Raw genomic sequence first — 14,089 nt, 5'->3', positions numbered from 1 at the left:
TCACACTTGTTGCTTCCGGCCACTTTGTGATTCCCTGCATTATCCTGAAGATTGTCTTCTGCCACTAAACAGGTCAGTGGTTTGTCTTCACTTCCACAACTCTTCAGTTTTGCAAAACAAAATGCTGGAGGAATTCAGTGCATCAGGCAACATCTGTGACAGGAATGCACAGGCAAGAGTTTGGGAATGGATCCTTCTACAGACTGAACGGTCCCAACCTGAAACATCTTCTGTTCATTCCCACACGGATGTTGCCTGATCCGCTGAATTCCTCCAGCACTTTGTGTTTGGCTCAAGATTCCTGCACTTGCAATTCCTTGTGTCTTCAATTTAGTTTATAGCTTTATTGAGGGAATGTGCCACTTTAATGCTTTGAAGGGAGCCAAATTTGTTTCTCATCACAAGTGTTAAAATATTGAGGGCCGATTACTCTCACCTCTGTACATTTTGTTCCATGGAACCAAATGTTTGCATATCTGTACAAATATTTTTGGACTCATTCAGCACTCTAGGCCGGAGATACATTTTTCCCACAAGGTGCTTGTAACAAATTTCCTTTCCCAGCTTATTAAACAGAGGAGTTAATAGCTATATTAAAATGGGGCATAAAGGAATTTCACGTAACCATGTTAGGTTTTGTACAATGTGTCTCAGTCTAGTTTCACAATTATATTTCTGTGAGAAAGAGGTCTGTCAAATACAAACAACTTAGTAACCAGCACATAAACACAGATTACAACCGGTGTTGTTGAAGATATTCTAAAGGCAGCTACCTGAAGCATTTTCAAAGGCTAACTTGGATAAAACATATGATGTACTATATATCATTAATGCAGGAAGTTATATCTGATGTAACAAAAAGATATATTAGAAAATATCACAAACGTTTGCAACTTTGCAAAACGCTCTGTATATTGATTCCCTAGTTAGGGAATTAATTCACTATATGCATGGCTTATGAAGGAGAATTTGTTCTCCTGGTTTGAATAACTCACTTAGCTACCATTTTAATGCTTAAAAAATCTTCAGATGGCTGTCTTTAAAATATCAGTGACAAAACTGAAGAGATCTTGGAAAAGCAATATCTGTTATTTTGAGAGAAAATGGTTAGTACTGGACAGAAGGCAGTCAGTCAGAAAATTGCAACTCCTTTCCTGGTCTAAATTGCCATGGAGATTATGATCCATCTGTAATGCAAGTTGCAAATCAGTTTTGCTTTGTTGCTTATTACACTGATTTCAGTACTTGTCCAGCACCAGTTACGCTCCCTATATGTGAATGCTTGGGTTCAATATCATGTTTCAGAACTCTGTACCTTTAAATAGAGTTTGGACTGTGTTGGAGCAGGTACTGGCAACAAATCTGACGTGATAAATTAAGTGCTCTGGAGTGCTTGGTGGAACAGATATCTGGTGTGTGCAAGGGGCTTGGAGTTGCCCCATTCATTAGGTCTGAAGGGAGCCCGGGCTAAAGAGGTAATTTGGCAATGGAAATCCTACTAGAAAACTTACTCAAGAAGTGTGGATGAGTCTTGCTCCAATATGGCTTGGGCCTTGCACAGAGTTCTGAAACATTGCTTCCAGTGGCTAAGTGATGGCCAATATCAATAGGACAGTTGTGAAGCCCACCAAGATGCAGCGTAGATAGACACAAAGATAGACTCCAGTCTGAAGAAGGGTCTCGACCCAAAGCGTCACCCATTCCTTCAATCCAGAGATGCTGCCTGTCCCGCTGAGTTACTGTAGCATTTTGTGTCTATCTTCGGAGTAAACCAACAGTTCCTTCCTACACAAGAGGCAGTGCATATTGGCTGATGTTGTGGCTTCCATTATAGAGCAAGAAGATGCCAGCCATTCTGTGTGGACTGCAGTGAAACTACAGACTGTTGGCATAGTCATCATGATCCGTAGGATACAAAGCAATCTGCAGGATGCCATCAGTAATCCAGCAAATCTGTCCTCCAGCAAATTGCTGGGATTGTTTAGTGACCAACTGAAGTTAATCCCCATTGTCCCTCTGAAAACGATAAGCCTCACTCTCCTATCCTTGCTATTCCATCAACTAAATAGGCAATGGCATTTGCACTGTGGTGCAATGTCACACATCTTAGATTGGATTTTAGTTTTGCACTGTGGTTAAACAGGTTTTGATGGGCAGTGACAGAAGGAAGGGGAACTATGGGAGTGTGGTTTGTGGTTTGTGGTTTGTGGTATCACACGGTGAGTGCTTCATAGACATTCAGGGCAGAAAGAAGGTGTCTAACTTGTTTTCTTTCCTCATCTTCTTGTGTAGTTGGTGTCAAAGCCTCTCTTACATCACAGGTTCACAAATTCACAGGTTATGAGTAGAATTAGGTTATTTGGCCCATCGAGTCCATTCCGCCATTCAATCATGGCTGATCTCTGCCTCCTCAGATTCAGATTCAGATTCAGATTCAACTTTAATTGTCATTGTCAGTGTACAGTACAGAGACCTCCTAATCCCATTTGCCCGCCTTCTCCCCATAACCCTTGACACCCGTTCTAATCAACAATTTGTCTATCTCTGCCTTAAAAATATTCACTGACTTGGCCTCCACAGCTCTCTGTGGCAATGAGTTCCGCAGATTAACTACCCTCTGACTAAAGAAGTTCCTTCTCACCTCCTTTCCAAAAGCACGCCCTTTAATTCTGAGGCTATGACCTCTGGTTCTAGACTCTCCCACCAGTGAAAACATCCTTTCCCACAGCAACTCTATCTATGCCTTTCATTATTTTCTGTAAGTTTCAATGAGGTCCCCCCTCAACCTTCTAAACTCCAGCGGGTAGTGGCCCAGTGCTGTCAAACATGGCAAATAATTTGGGAAAACCTTTGATGCAACCTAGAGAGCAGCACAGATCTTGATACTATTGCTTCAAGTATACAACACTACACTAAACAAGTTCTTGCAGTCCGTGCATTACTTCAGCATGTCAATGGCCTAAAATACCAGGACTTGAGCAGCAAAGTAGCTTTCAATGTAACATTTAAAAATAAAATGTAGCAATGTTGGATCTCTAGAATGTAAACTGGAGATGTAAAAGTCAATGTATTCGTCACATGCACCAACTAAGGTACAGTGAAATGAATTTGCCAGCAGCGATACAGTTGAAAAAAAGAACGCACAATACACTATAGAGTTTAACATAAATACCCACCACAACATTCTTCACTGTGGTGGAAGGCAACAAAGTTCAGTCAGTCCTCCTACTTTGTTCATCCGTGGTCGGGGCCATGAACCCTCCGTAATCGCCGCTACGGATGGCCGGATGTACAAGCCCTCTCGTTTGGATGATCGAAACTCTGACATCGGGACGGTCGAACACACTCCGCAGCTTGGAGTGCCTGAATCGGCCACTTTCTTACCGGAGACCGCGGCTCAGGATGTTATAGGCCACAGGCCGCCGGTCGGAGCTCTTCTCCAGCGATCCCCGGCAAGGGATCCTAGACTCCGGATGGTAAGTCCACAGCCCGCCCGCGGCTAGAAGCTTCGCAGACTGCAGCCCCACGATTCCAAAGTCACCAGGCCAGCGATCGGAGCACTCCTTTCTGGCGACCACCGGCAAGGGTTCACCCCTGATCCGCGATAGAAAAGTCCACGCTGCGCCCGCTGCTGAATCTCTGGGCTCAACTCCGGGAAAGGCCGCTCCAATCCAAGCGACATGGAAAAAGCCGCTTCTCTGTCGAGGAAGCGACTGAAAAACGGTTTCCCCCTTTTCCCCCCCGCCACCCCCCACACAAGACATATCAAGAGACATTAAAACAAACATTTGGACACACTAAAAAAACAAAAAAAAGTCAAAATAACGGACACGCTGCTGGCAGGGCAGCCCACTCGCAGTGCCCCCAACCGACCAGCAACACTCAGCAAGTCAAGCAGCATCTGTAGAGAGAGGGACAGAAGATTAGATAACTGTTTCTCAGCCCACAAACCTGTTTCCATGATTTTCTGTCTTTAAGTTCAATGCAGTCTGAAACGCTTTAAACTTTTGACTTTATTTCGCACACTGCTATTACTGAGTTTTTTTTGTTGATTTTTTTCTCTTAAGGCTTCAGAATGACTTGCTTCCACAATGGGTTTGTGGTTTTAGGGTGGCTATTGAAGTCAATGTGGGAACAGCAGTCTCTTAAGTAGATGGGTCATATTATGGCTAAGGGGATGGGTTATTAGGTAGCAGGGGAGGTTGTGCACGTTCCACTACATGGCACCACAAGTGCCATCCTAAATGTTTCTCCTTCACTTTGAGGAAGTAGGAATACTACAAATTATCAAGGACATATTTGAAAGTAATCTTAAATCTCTTCCTCTGTCGACTGGCAATCTCCACCCAGGCTAGAGCTCAGAATATTGTGTCACTTTCAGAAATGTTACAGAAACATAGAAAATAGGTGCAGGAGTAGGCCATTCGGCCCTTCGAGCCTGCACCGCCATTCAATATGATCATGGCTGATCATCCAACTCAGTATCCTGTACCTGCCTTCTCTCAGTCTGAAGAAGGGTTTCGGCCCGAAACGTTGCCTATCTCCTTCGCTCCATAGATGCTGCTGCACCCGCTGAGTTTCTCCAGCATTTTTGTGTACCTTCTCTCCATACCCCCTGATCCCTTAGCCACAAGGGCCACATCTAACTCCCTCTTAAATATAGCCAATGAACTGGCCTCAACTACTTTCTGTGGCAGAGAATTCCACGGATTCACCACTCTCTGTGTGAAAAAAAAAATTCTCATCTCGGTCCGAAAAGACTTCCCCCTTATCCTTAAACTGTGACCCCTTGTTCTGGACTTCCCCAACATCCTTAAGAATTTTGTACGTTTCTATAAGATCCCCCCTCAATCTTCTAAATTCTAGCGAGTACAAGCCGAGTCTATCCCGTCTTTCTTCATATGAAAGTCCTGCCATCCCAGGAATCAGTCTGGCGAACCTTCTCTGTACTCCCTCTATGGCAAGAATGTCTTTACTCAGATTAGGAGCCCTGTTGGACATGCAAACATCATACTCAGCCCACTGTAGCCAACAGAGTGTAACTAGGCTGCCAAAGCTGGAGATGTTGGCTGCAAATAAATGTCCTTCCACAGAATTTAGAGGATTTTGTGGAGGCAAAATTTGTGGTATTTTTCCAGTACCTTGAGATACCTGTTATGGGCAGTCAACATATCCGATCCTTTTAGAAAAGGCAGGGATTATTGCTGAGTAGACAAACATGATACCTTAATGCCTGCTCTGAGAATATGATTTTCAAATACCCTTTTCCACACTTGACCAAAGTCTATGCATATATGTAGAAGACAGTGGTGATATTATCAATGATGTCCACCATTGTAGGGCGATGGCTCCTGGGCCGTGGGATGTCCCGCTGCGCTGCGCCACCGTGCCGCCATAAACCATGGATGGTCCAGCATCTGATTCAATCATTTGCTCTAGAATGTGAACCTTTAAACTCCCTTTAAACCCACCCAGCTTCACTGGAAAATTGATGATATCTCGAAATAACATGTAAAAATTCCAATGAACATGTTGGGGTATTTATAGGAGTAACACCCAACATTCCAGAAAACCGGTTGGTCCAGTTATACCAAGGACATTTGCCTCTGTGAAGAAAACAGGCAGGAAAAATATTCAGACTCTTTGTAAGATAGATTTCGATTTTTTTCACAGCATCCAGAACCATCCCCAATCCCTCATCGCCCTCCATCTTGTTAATCTATCTGATATTTTTGTTGCCTTCGCTCCAACAGCACAAAATTCCATTAGTTAATGATACTTTGTCTGAAGTTGCTTTTGAAACCTTTAATCTTCCTAAGTTTTTATCTTGTTGCTCCCTATACTACCAACCTGAAATAATTTATGGAATCTTACAGCACAGAACGTCATTCAGCTTATTGTCCCTGTTCCGAATCTTTTAAAGACTTGTCTATTTTAATTTTACATCCTACCCTTTACTCCAAAACACTTAGCTGTCCTCAAATGCTTTTTCTGCTGCTTTTTTAATGTTTCCATGACAACTGATTGCCATGTTGTTTTACATTGTCCCTCTGAAAACGATAAGCCCCATTCTCCTATCCTTGCTGTTCCATCAGCTAAATAGGCAATGGCATTTGCACTGTGGTGTAACGTCACACATTTTACATTGAATTTTAGTTTTGCACTGTGGTTGAACAGATTTTGATGGGCCGTGACAGAAGGAAGGGGAACTATGGGAGTGTGAATTACTCATGGTGAATACTTCATAGACATTCAGGACAGAAAGAAGATGTCTAAACTGGTTTCTTTCCTCATCTTCTTGTTGTGTAGTTGGTGTCAACACTTCTCTTCCATCATAGGTTCACAAGTTCACAAGTTATGGTAGAACTAGGCCATTTGGCCTATCGAGTCCACTCTGCCATTCAATCATGGCTGATCTCTGCGTCCTTATCCCATTTTCCTGCCTTCTCCCCATAATGTTTCACACCCGTTCTAACCAACATGATAGTAAAATAATTTAGATTTATGTGAAGTGTTTTCCTTCAAATAGGTTGAGTGGCACAGCTATGAAATGACAGAATCTAACAATCAGAGAATCATACCACATAGAAACAGCCTCTTCAGTCCAACTTGTCCATGGCAACTAACATGCCCATCTAAGCTAATCGCAATAGTCTGCATTTGACCCATATACCTCTAAACCTTTCCTATTTATGTATCTGACATAATGTATTTTAAATACTCTTATTATATCTGCACAAACATTTCCTCTGACAGCTCATTCCATGCACATATCATCCTCTGTATGAAAAATTGCCCCTGCCTTAGGTCATCTGTGGCTGGCCCCGATTTGTCCTCGTTGTTTCTTGCTTCCAGTTCCCACATCCCCTCACCCTACAATCACTGAAGAAGGGTCCCAACTCAACACATCACCTATCCAGTTTCTCCATGGATGCTGCCTCACCTGTTGAGTTACTCCAGCATTTTGTTTTTATCTTTAGTATAAACCAGCATCTGCAGTTTCTTTTTATTATAATACTCCAACACTTGTGATTAATTAATTTGACAACCCTGGGTGGTGTTTGTGAATCTTAAAAAATATTCCAGTATACACTGAAGTTTGAACCTACATCATATGAATGGAAAGAATTTCCTCAAGAATTATACTTGATCTGCAGCAGGTAATGAACAGTTTGACAAAGGGTGTGTGTTTGACTTCATTTCCAAAGTTCTCTTCCTATTTATTTCTCTCATTAAGCAATGATGAATCAGAAATGTGGTGTAAGACTTATTTTTAATCAATCAACTAATAAATACAATGTTCACATACAGGGGTATGGCGGACTTACACCAACAGTGCCTGGATCTACAAAGTGAGAATGACAGACCCCCTAATGATCTGCCAACAGTTCTTCCTAATTCTCACTCAGAACAGGTAAAATAATTCAACCTAGTTCTAACGGATGCCTCTGATATATTAAATATAATCTATAAATATATGACTCATGATATAAATAGAATTCAGTTATTGTACAGGTTATGCATGATTGATAATCAATTAATGTTTTATTGCTTAATGGTAAGAAATGCAAGGATTGAAATCCTTTTCCATACTTTGTACTAATTGGCTAAGAGAGTGGTCCTGTCCCACTTAGGCGATTTTTTAGGTGACTACAGGCGACTCCGCCAAAATGTTTGCTGTTGTAGGTTGACGTAGGTGTCGTACGTGAATTCCATTAAAACTAGTTCCTGGCAGTCGCCTAAAGAGTCGCCTAAGTGGGGCTTAGCCCATAACCTAAGCATGTTGCACTTGCGTTCCAGGAATCCATGGAAATAATTTTCAAAATACAGGTTCAATCACATCACTCTATTGTGCAAAGAACTACAGATGCTGGATTCCTGAACATAAAGAATCACAGAGATTCACAAGCAGGACTGTAATGGTTGGACATTTGCTTCTGCCTGCTTTAGTGCCATTGAAATCATCTCTTCATATCTCAACACTATGTTGCTCAGCCCCTTCCCCTCTACATCTGAGCCACCTCCCATGCTCTCCGCCAGTTTAATAACTCCCAATTCCTTGGCTCCCACTGTCAAAGTTAGTTTCTTAAAAAGCAGATAGCAACAAACGTTGAAGGTAGACCATGGCAATCTTTAAGTGGCAAAATCGGAAGTGGCAAAAATCTACAATGAGCACAAGCGTTGCTCAGTGCTACTCGGGCTCCCATTCACAGAACAAAGGACAGTTAGCACAATTATACATTTTTCTTATCAGTAAAGCACTCCTACCAAGTCTGAATATGGCATGACTGAAAGATTCTGTAGCCTTTCACAATATAGGAAAGCTGGGTCCAAATCGAGCTCATCCAATGACAAGTTATTACTTATCTCTGGAGCGTCAGCTATTTTTTCAATCTTGGCTTCTTTATGGCCTTGAAGAAGCACATGTTATTATGCAGGCTGCCATCATAATGTCTTTATTGAAAAGACAACCTGTCCTCCATATTGTGTTCCATATAATTTACAAAGTCATTCAGACTTGGCACCGAGCCATTCTTTTGTTTTACTATTCCATGCTTTTGTAGAAGAACAACTCCATTTTAGATTTGACTATTAGCTCTTTCACCACTGCTCTTGATTTCACCAAGCATGTCCAGCCCCTGAATGCTTTCATTTTTTATCAGGCAAGCCTGATAGGACAGAGTGCCAACCAGTTCCTTTCAATGAATACGCTCCTCCAAAGAGGCAAAGTGCTGGAGTAACTCAGCGGGTCAGGCAACATCTCTGGAGAACATGGATAGGTGACGTTTCGGGTCGGGACCCTTCTTCAGGTCGCTCTGCCGGGCAGAACTTGTGCTCACCCTCAACTGCTTTTCTTCTGAATCCTCTCACTTTCTTGAAATCAAAGGTGTAACAGGGGCACTCCTACAGGTCCCAGCTACGTTTGCATTGGCTATGTGGAACACTCTTTGTTCCAGACATACCCGAGCACCATCGCCCAACTCTTTCTCCACCACAGCAGTAACTGCATAGGGGTTGCCTCCTGCACCCTTGCAGAACTTGTCAATTTCATCACCTCTGCCACCCAACATTCACGTTGCCCTCATATTCCCTTGGACCATCCCTGACATCTCTCTCCCCTTTCTTTCTCCATCTCAGGAGGCAGACTTCCCACAGATATCAACCAAAACTCATTGAATCCCATGGGTACCTACACCTACTCTCACTCTGTCTCTTGCAAGGATGTCACCCCTTTCTCATAGTTTCACTGTCTCTGTCGCATCCGCTCTCATGATGAGGTTTTCCACTTGTGGACATTGGTGTCCTCTTTCTGCAGTAAGCATGGTTTCCCCCCCAAATTGTGGATCGATCCCTCACTCCTGTCTTTTCCTTTCACCGCAGTTCTGCTCTTGCCCCCTCCCCAAACAGAAAAAAGAAGAGTTCTCCTGGTCCTTACCTTTCACCCCACCAGCCTTCGCATCCAGCATATAATTCCCTGACATATCCACCAGCTGCAATGTGATCCCACCACTGGTGATATCTTTACCTCTCCACCCCTTTATTCGTTCTGCAGAGACCACTCTTTCCTGTCCCAATAACATCTCCCTCACCTCCATTCAAGGACCTTCCAATTTTAAAGGAGGTTTATGTGCCTCTCGTCTAGCCTTGCCCAATGCAATTGGTTCTCTCAATATGGCTTGCTCTACACTACACCACTGAGATCAAGCCAATCTGAGATCAGATGACCGATTGCAAGCCATTTCAATTCCCCTTCCCATTTTCATACCAGCCTTCCAGGTCCACTATTATCTCCCCTCCCTGTGACCATCCCCCCACCAACCCTCTCTCTGGTTCCAGATTTCACCTTCCCTTCTTATCAGATTCCACTCTCTGGAATTCTTTGCCACAGAAGGCTGTGGAGGCCAAGTCCATGGATATTTTTTTAAGGCAGAGATAGGTAGATTCTTGATTAGTCCAGGTGTCAGAGGTTATGGGGAGAAGGCAGGAGAATAGGGTTTGGAGGGAGAGATAGATCAGCAATGAATGAATGGCGGAGTAGACTTGATGGGTCGAATGACCTAATTCTATTCCTATTCCTTATGACATGACCTTATGAAGTCCTTTGTCCTCTCCACTTTTCACCTTCAAATTATGTTGCTATCTGCAGCTCATGCATGAAGGAGAGTCATTGATCTTCTTTCGTGTGACATGCACAGCCTAAAGTTGTTGGACAACTTGTTCTATTTGATCTTCCGTTTGTGCACGTCGAGTTGATTGCATTAGTCGAAACAGGGCGGACCACGTGAAGGTTGCAATCTTCCACCCCAGAGTCATTGATGAAACAGTTAAAGTTGCTTGGGCTGAGCAATGTCCTAGGGCTAGAATGATCGACTACCAAGATCAACAAGCATCTACTTTAGTGGGAGATCTGACTGCAACCACTGGTTGATCTATTAATGTCCACTGACTTTCATTTTACCAGTGCTGCTCAATAGCAGGCTCTTGTCAAAAGGTACCTTAATATTGACGGCAGCTAACCTTTGAGATTTCCTTCAGTGGCCCATTTTTGAATCAGGGCTGCGAAACCAGGAGTGGAGTGAAAAACTAATTATGCAGGTTATTGGATAGTCAGTTTGATAGCAGCTTTGATGACACCTTCCCTTGTGATGATTTTGTAGACCAATTAACCAGTTTAAACTTTGGACAGAACAAACCTCAGCAATTTTCCATAATGTCAGCGAAATGCCAGTGTTGTATCTGTTCTGGAACAGCTTGGCTGGGGATGAAGCTAGTTGGGGTGCATATATCTTCAGTACCATAGCTGGGATATTGCCTGCTCCCCAAACATTTTATAATCTCAAGTGGAGTGAATTGACAAAAAACTGATCTCTGTGATGCTCCTGGTTCCAGGGGGCGCTGCTCTGGCAGCAGCCATGTCAGCAGCTCGTCAGTTTTTCAACCTTTTTTTATTTTTTTAGTATGTTTTAAAGTCTGTATTTAATGTTTCTTTGTGTGTTTTATGTGGGGGGTGGTGTGGGGGGGTGAGGGGGAAACCGCTTTGGTCGCCTCCTCCACGGAGAGGCGAGTTTTTCCAGGTCGCCTCCCCCGTGGCCTAACATCAAGGATCGACGCGGCCTTTCCCGGAGACGCGCCCGGGGCTTCAGCGGCGGGCGCAGCGTGGACTCTCGCGTGGAGCGGGTGAGCCCTCGCTGGGGCTCGCTGGAGGGGAGCGCTCCGTTTCGCTGACCCGGAGCAGCCGGCAGCCTGAAGTCGCAGCCTGAAGCCGCGGTCTGCAGAGCTCCAGCTGGTGCGGCGTCTACAGCCCGGGATCTCACGTTGGGGACCCGGGGGAAGAAGAAGCCATCACTGCCGGCCCGCGGCCGACTTCTACCGCGGGTCCGGCATGGACTTACCATCACCCCTGGAGGGGAGCTTCGACCGCCGGCCCTGCAGTCTACGGTGCTTCTGGCTGCGGCGGGGACTTTAAATCTTGACCGCCGGCCTGCGGCCTACAACAACTTAAAGCCGCGGTCTCCAGTGAGGAAGAGCCGATCCTGGACTGACTCTGGACTCTGGTCCTGACCACGGGGGGGAAATGGAGGAGGACTGGCCAAATTTTGTGCCTTCCACCACAGTGATGAATGCTGTGGTGGATGTTTGTGTTACAGTTTTATTGTGGTTGTGTGTTCTTTATTATTGTATCGCTGCAGACAACCCAAATTTCCACCAGCCTGGCTGTATGGCAATAAATTATATCTAATCTAAATTATATCTAATCTAATCTAATCTATCACCTACAAAGAATAGATCATTCAGTTGCCATTTAGGATGACATGGCAGGAAATACTGGATTTGCAGGTTTTAGCAAAGCACTAACAAGGATATTAAAACTCTCTTTGGTGTTCCACTTCTGTGATTGACATTTACATTATTTGCAAAATTAAATGCCATCAGGACAAAATCTTGCATGAAATCTAAAAATGAAATACTTTTTCTTTTATTGCCTGTGTTATCATTGATTCTATCTTTCATGGCCAATTCCTCTCTCCAAAGATGCTGCCTCACCCGCTGAGTTACTCCAGCATTTTGTGTCTACCTTCAATTTTACCAGCATCTGCAGTTCTTTCTTAAACATTCAATCTTTCATCCTACATTTGCCTTTGTCTCCAAGTGCTTTCCCCAGCGGCGGTTGATGAATGCTAACTTTAGAAAGAACTCTCCCACCCCAAAGATTCTTATCTGATCACGGATAGTTTTTTTCTAATTGGCTACATAATTGCATTCCAATAAATCAACTCCTCAGGCTGGGTTGGCTGGATGCAAACTATTTGAAGAGCATCAGAACTAAAACTTTTATCCCTCCAACCTAATCGAGATTTGAAGTTTGTTCCTGTGGTTGGGAAATATTGGCTACTTTAGCTTTAAATCAGAACTGCAAATTTTAAAATGTTGATCCAAGTATTAGCACTGACTCTTCAGCGATAAATGTTATTATCGGGACATCGGGAGCTCGAGGGTGCCTGGTGGAGACCGCTTTTCGGAGCTCCCGCAACACAACTTCTCCCGCCCGTGTCGCGGGATTGGAATGACCCGGAGAGGGGCCGTACCTTGCCCGGCGCGGCTTTAATGGCCGCGGGACATTCCAGCGCCCGCCGGGGGCTCCAACTTTGCGACTTTTAGACCTGGAGCGGGGCCGTACATCGCCCAGCGCGGCCTAAAATGGCCGTGGGACTTACCATCGCCTGCCTGGGGCTTCGACATCGGGAGAGAAATGGTGCAGGGGAGAGAAAAGACTTTGCCTTCCATCACAATGAGGAGGAGGTTCACTGTGATGGATGTTTGTGTAAATTGAATTGTGTATATGTCTTGTAGGAATTGTTTTTGTTTGTATGGCTGTGGAAACTGAGTTTCGTTTGAGCCTCATTGAGGTTCAAATGATATGGAATAAATATTGTATTGTATTGTATTTTGTATATGTGCTGATTTCAAATAAATCATTGGTTTTATTTATTTCAGGTAGTTTCTCCTGTGCAAGTATCACCTACAAAGAAATCGCCAAATGACAGCCCATCTAAATCTCCCCGGTTTGCTAAGATAAAGAACTGGGAAACAGGCACTGTTTTAAATGATACATTGCATTTGAACTCTGGAGTGGTAAGGTTAACTTCTTAGAGTCTGAAATTGTGGCCTTCACAGGCACTGTTTGAGTGTTTTGGTGCATATGCCGCTGTTCTGTGTTTCAACTTCTTCTGTGCTTACAGGCAAACGGCTGCAGAGAGCAATTGTGCTTAGGATCAATTATGATGCCAAGCCAACATGTAAAGAAACCAAGTAAAGCTCGTACGAAAGAGAACCTCCTACCACTGGCAGCGGACTTTTTAAACCAATATTATACATCCATCGAAAGGCAATTATGCAATACATTCCTACTTCACCTGGAAGCTTCTAAATCTGCCTGAATTAAATGTCAGTGATTGTGTTTAATCATAGCATCATCAAATGATAACAACAATAAAGGAGGACATTCAGCCCATCATGACTGTGCCACCTTTCTACCTCTATCAGCAACCCACCAGTTCCAGTCCCTGACCTCATAACTCAGCAATCTTTTTGTCACCATATGTTTATCCAGTTTCCTCGTTTATGTCATAATCAAAGCTGCCTTCTCTACATTTGCAGGCAGTTCCTTCCAAATTCCAATAACACACAGTGTGGGAACGCTTTCCCTCATGTTATTGTTCATTCTCTTCCCCTTTATCTATATCTGTGACTTTGGTCCTCGACCCCTCCACCAATAGTGTTGTTCTCCCCCTGTTCACTTCGTCTAAATCTTTTATAATTTTACATCTATCAAATTTCCCCTCATCTGTCTCCTCTCCAAAGGAAGCAATTCCACCCTCTTTAATCTATAGCAAAGCTCCAATCACATTATGCCCACTCCATTTCCTCATGCAGTGACACAGTAACACTGTGATCCATTGTGAAATTCGTTGCACAGTATTGTGCAATGGCAATAAACGTATTCATTCATTCATTCATTCATTCATTCATTCATATAATGCTCACCTTCCGGGGAGATTTGGAGGATTGAATGAACAATCAACTACAT

The 14,089-nt window shown here is 43.7% G+C and overlaps 1 protein-coding gene across 2 annotated transcripts in view; it reads left to right on the top strand.

Moving 5' to 3' along the window:
- nos1 (nitric oxide synthase 1) overlaps positions 1-14,089 on the top strand; it is a 127,444-nt gene that overhangs the window by 47,184 nt on the left and 66,171 nt on the right. For both annotated transcript variants that reach the window (XM_033043108.1, XM_033043109.1), the window contains exons 2-4: positions 7,312-7,414; positions 12,997-13,134; positions 13,242-13,387. In XM_033043108.1, coding sequence (XP_032898999.1) covers positions 7,316-7,414; positions 12,997-13,134; positions 13,242-13,387 — 383 coding nt within the window. In that variant the 5' untranslated portion in view covers positions 7,312-7,315. The remainder of the gene's footprint in view (positions 1-7,311; positions 7,415-12,996; positions 13,135-13,241; positions 13,388-14,089) is intronic.

The sequence above is a fragment of the Amblyraja radiata genome, chromosome 25 (genome assembly GCF_010909765.2).
Source record: "Amblyraja radiata isolate CabotCenter1 chromosome 25, sAmbRad1.1.pri, whole genome shotgun sequence".
Classification (NCBI taxonomy): Eukaryota; Metazoa; Chordata; class Chondrichthyes; order Rajiformes; family Rajidae; genus Amblyraja; species Amblyraja radiata.
This window is presented reverse-complemented; position numbering and strand designations above follow the sequence as displayed.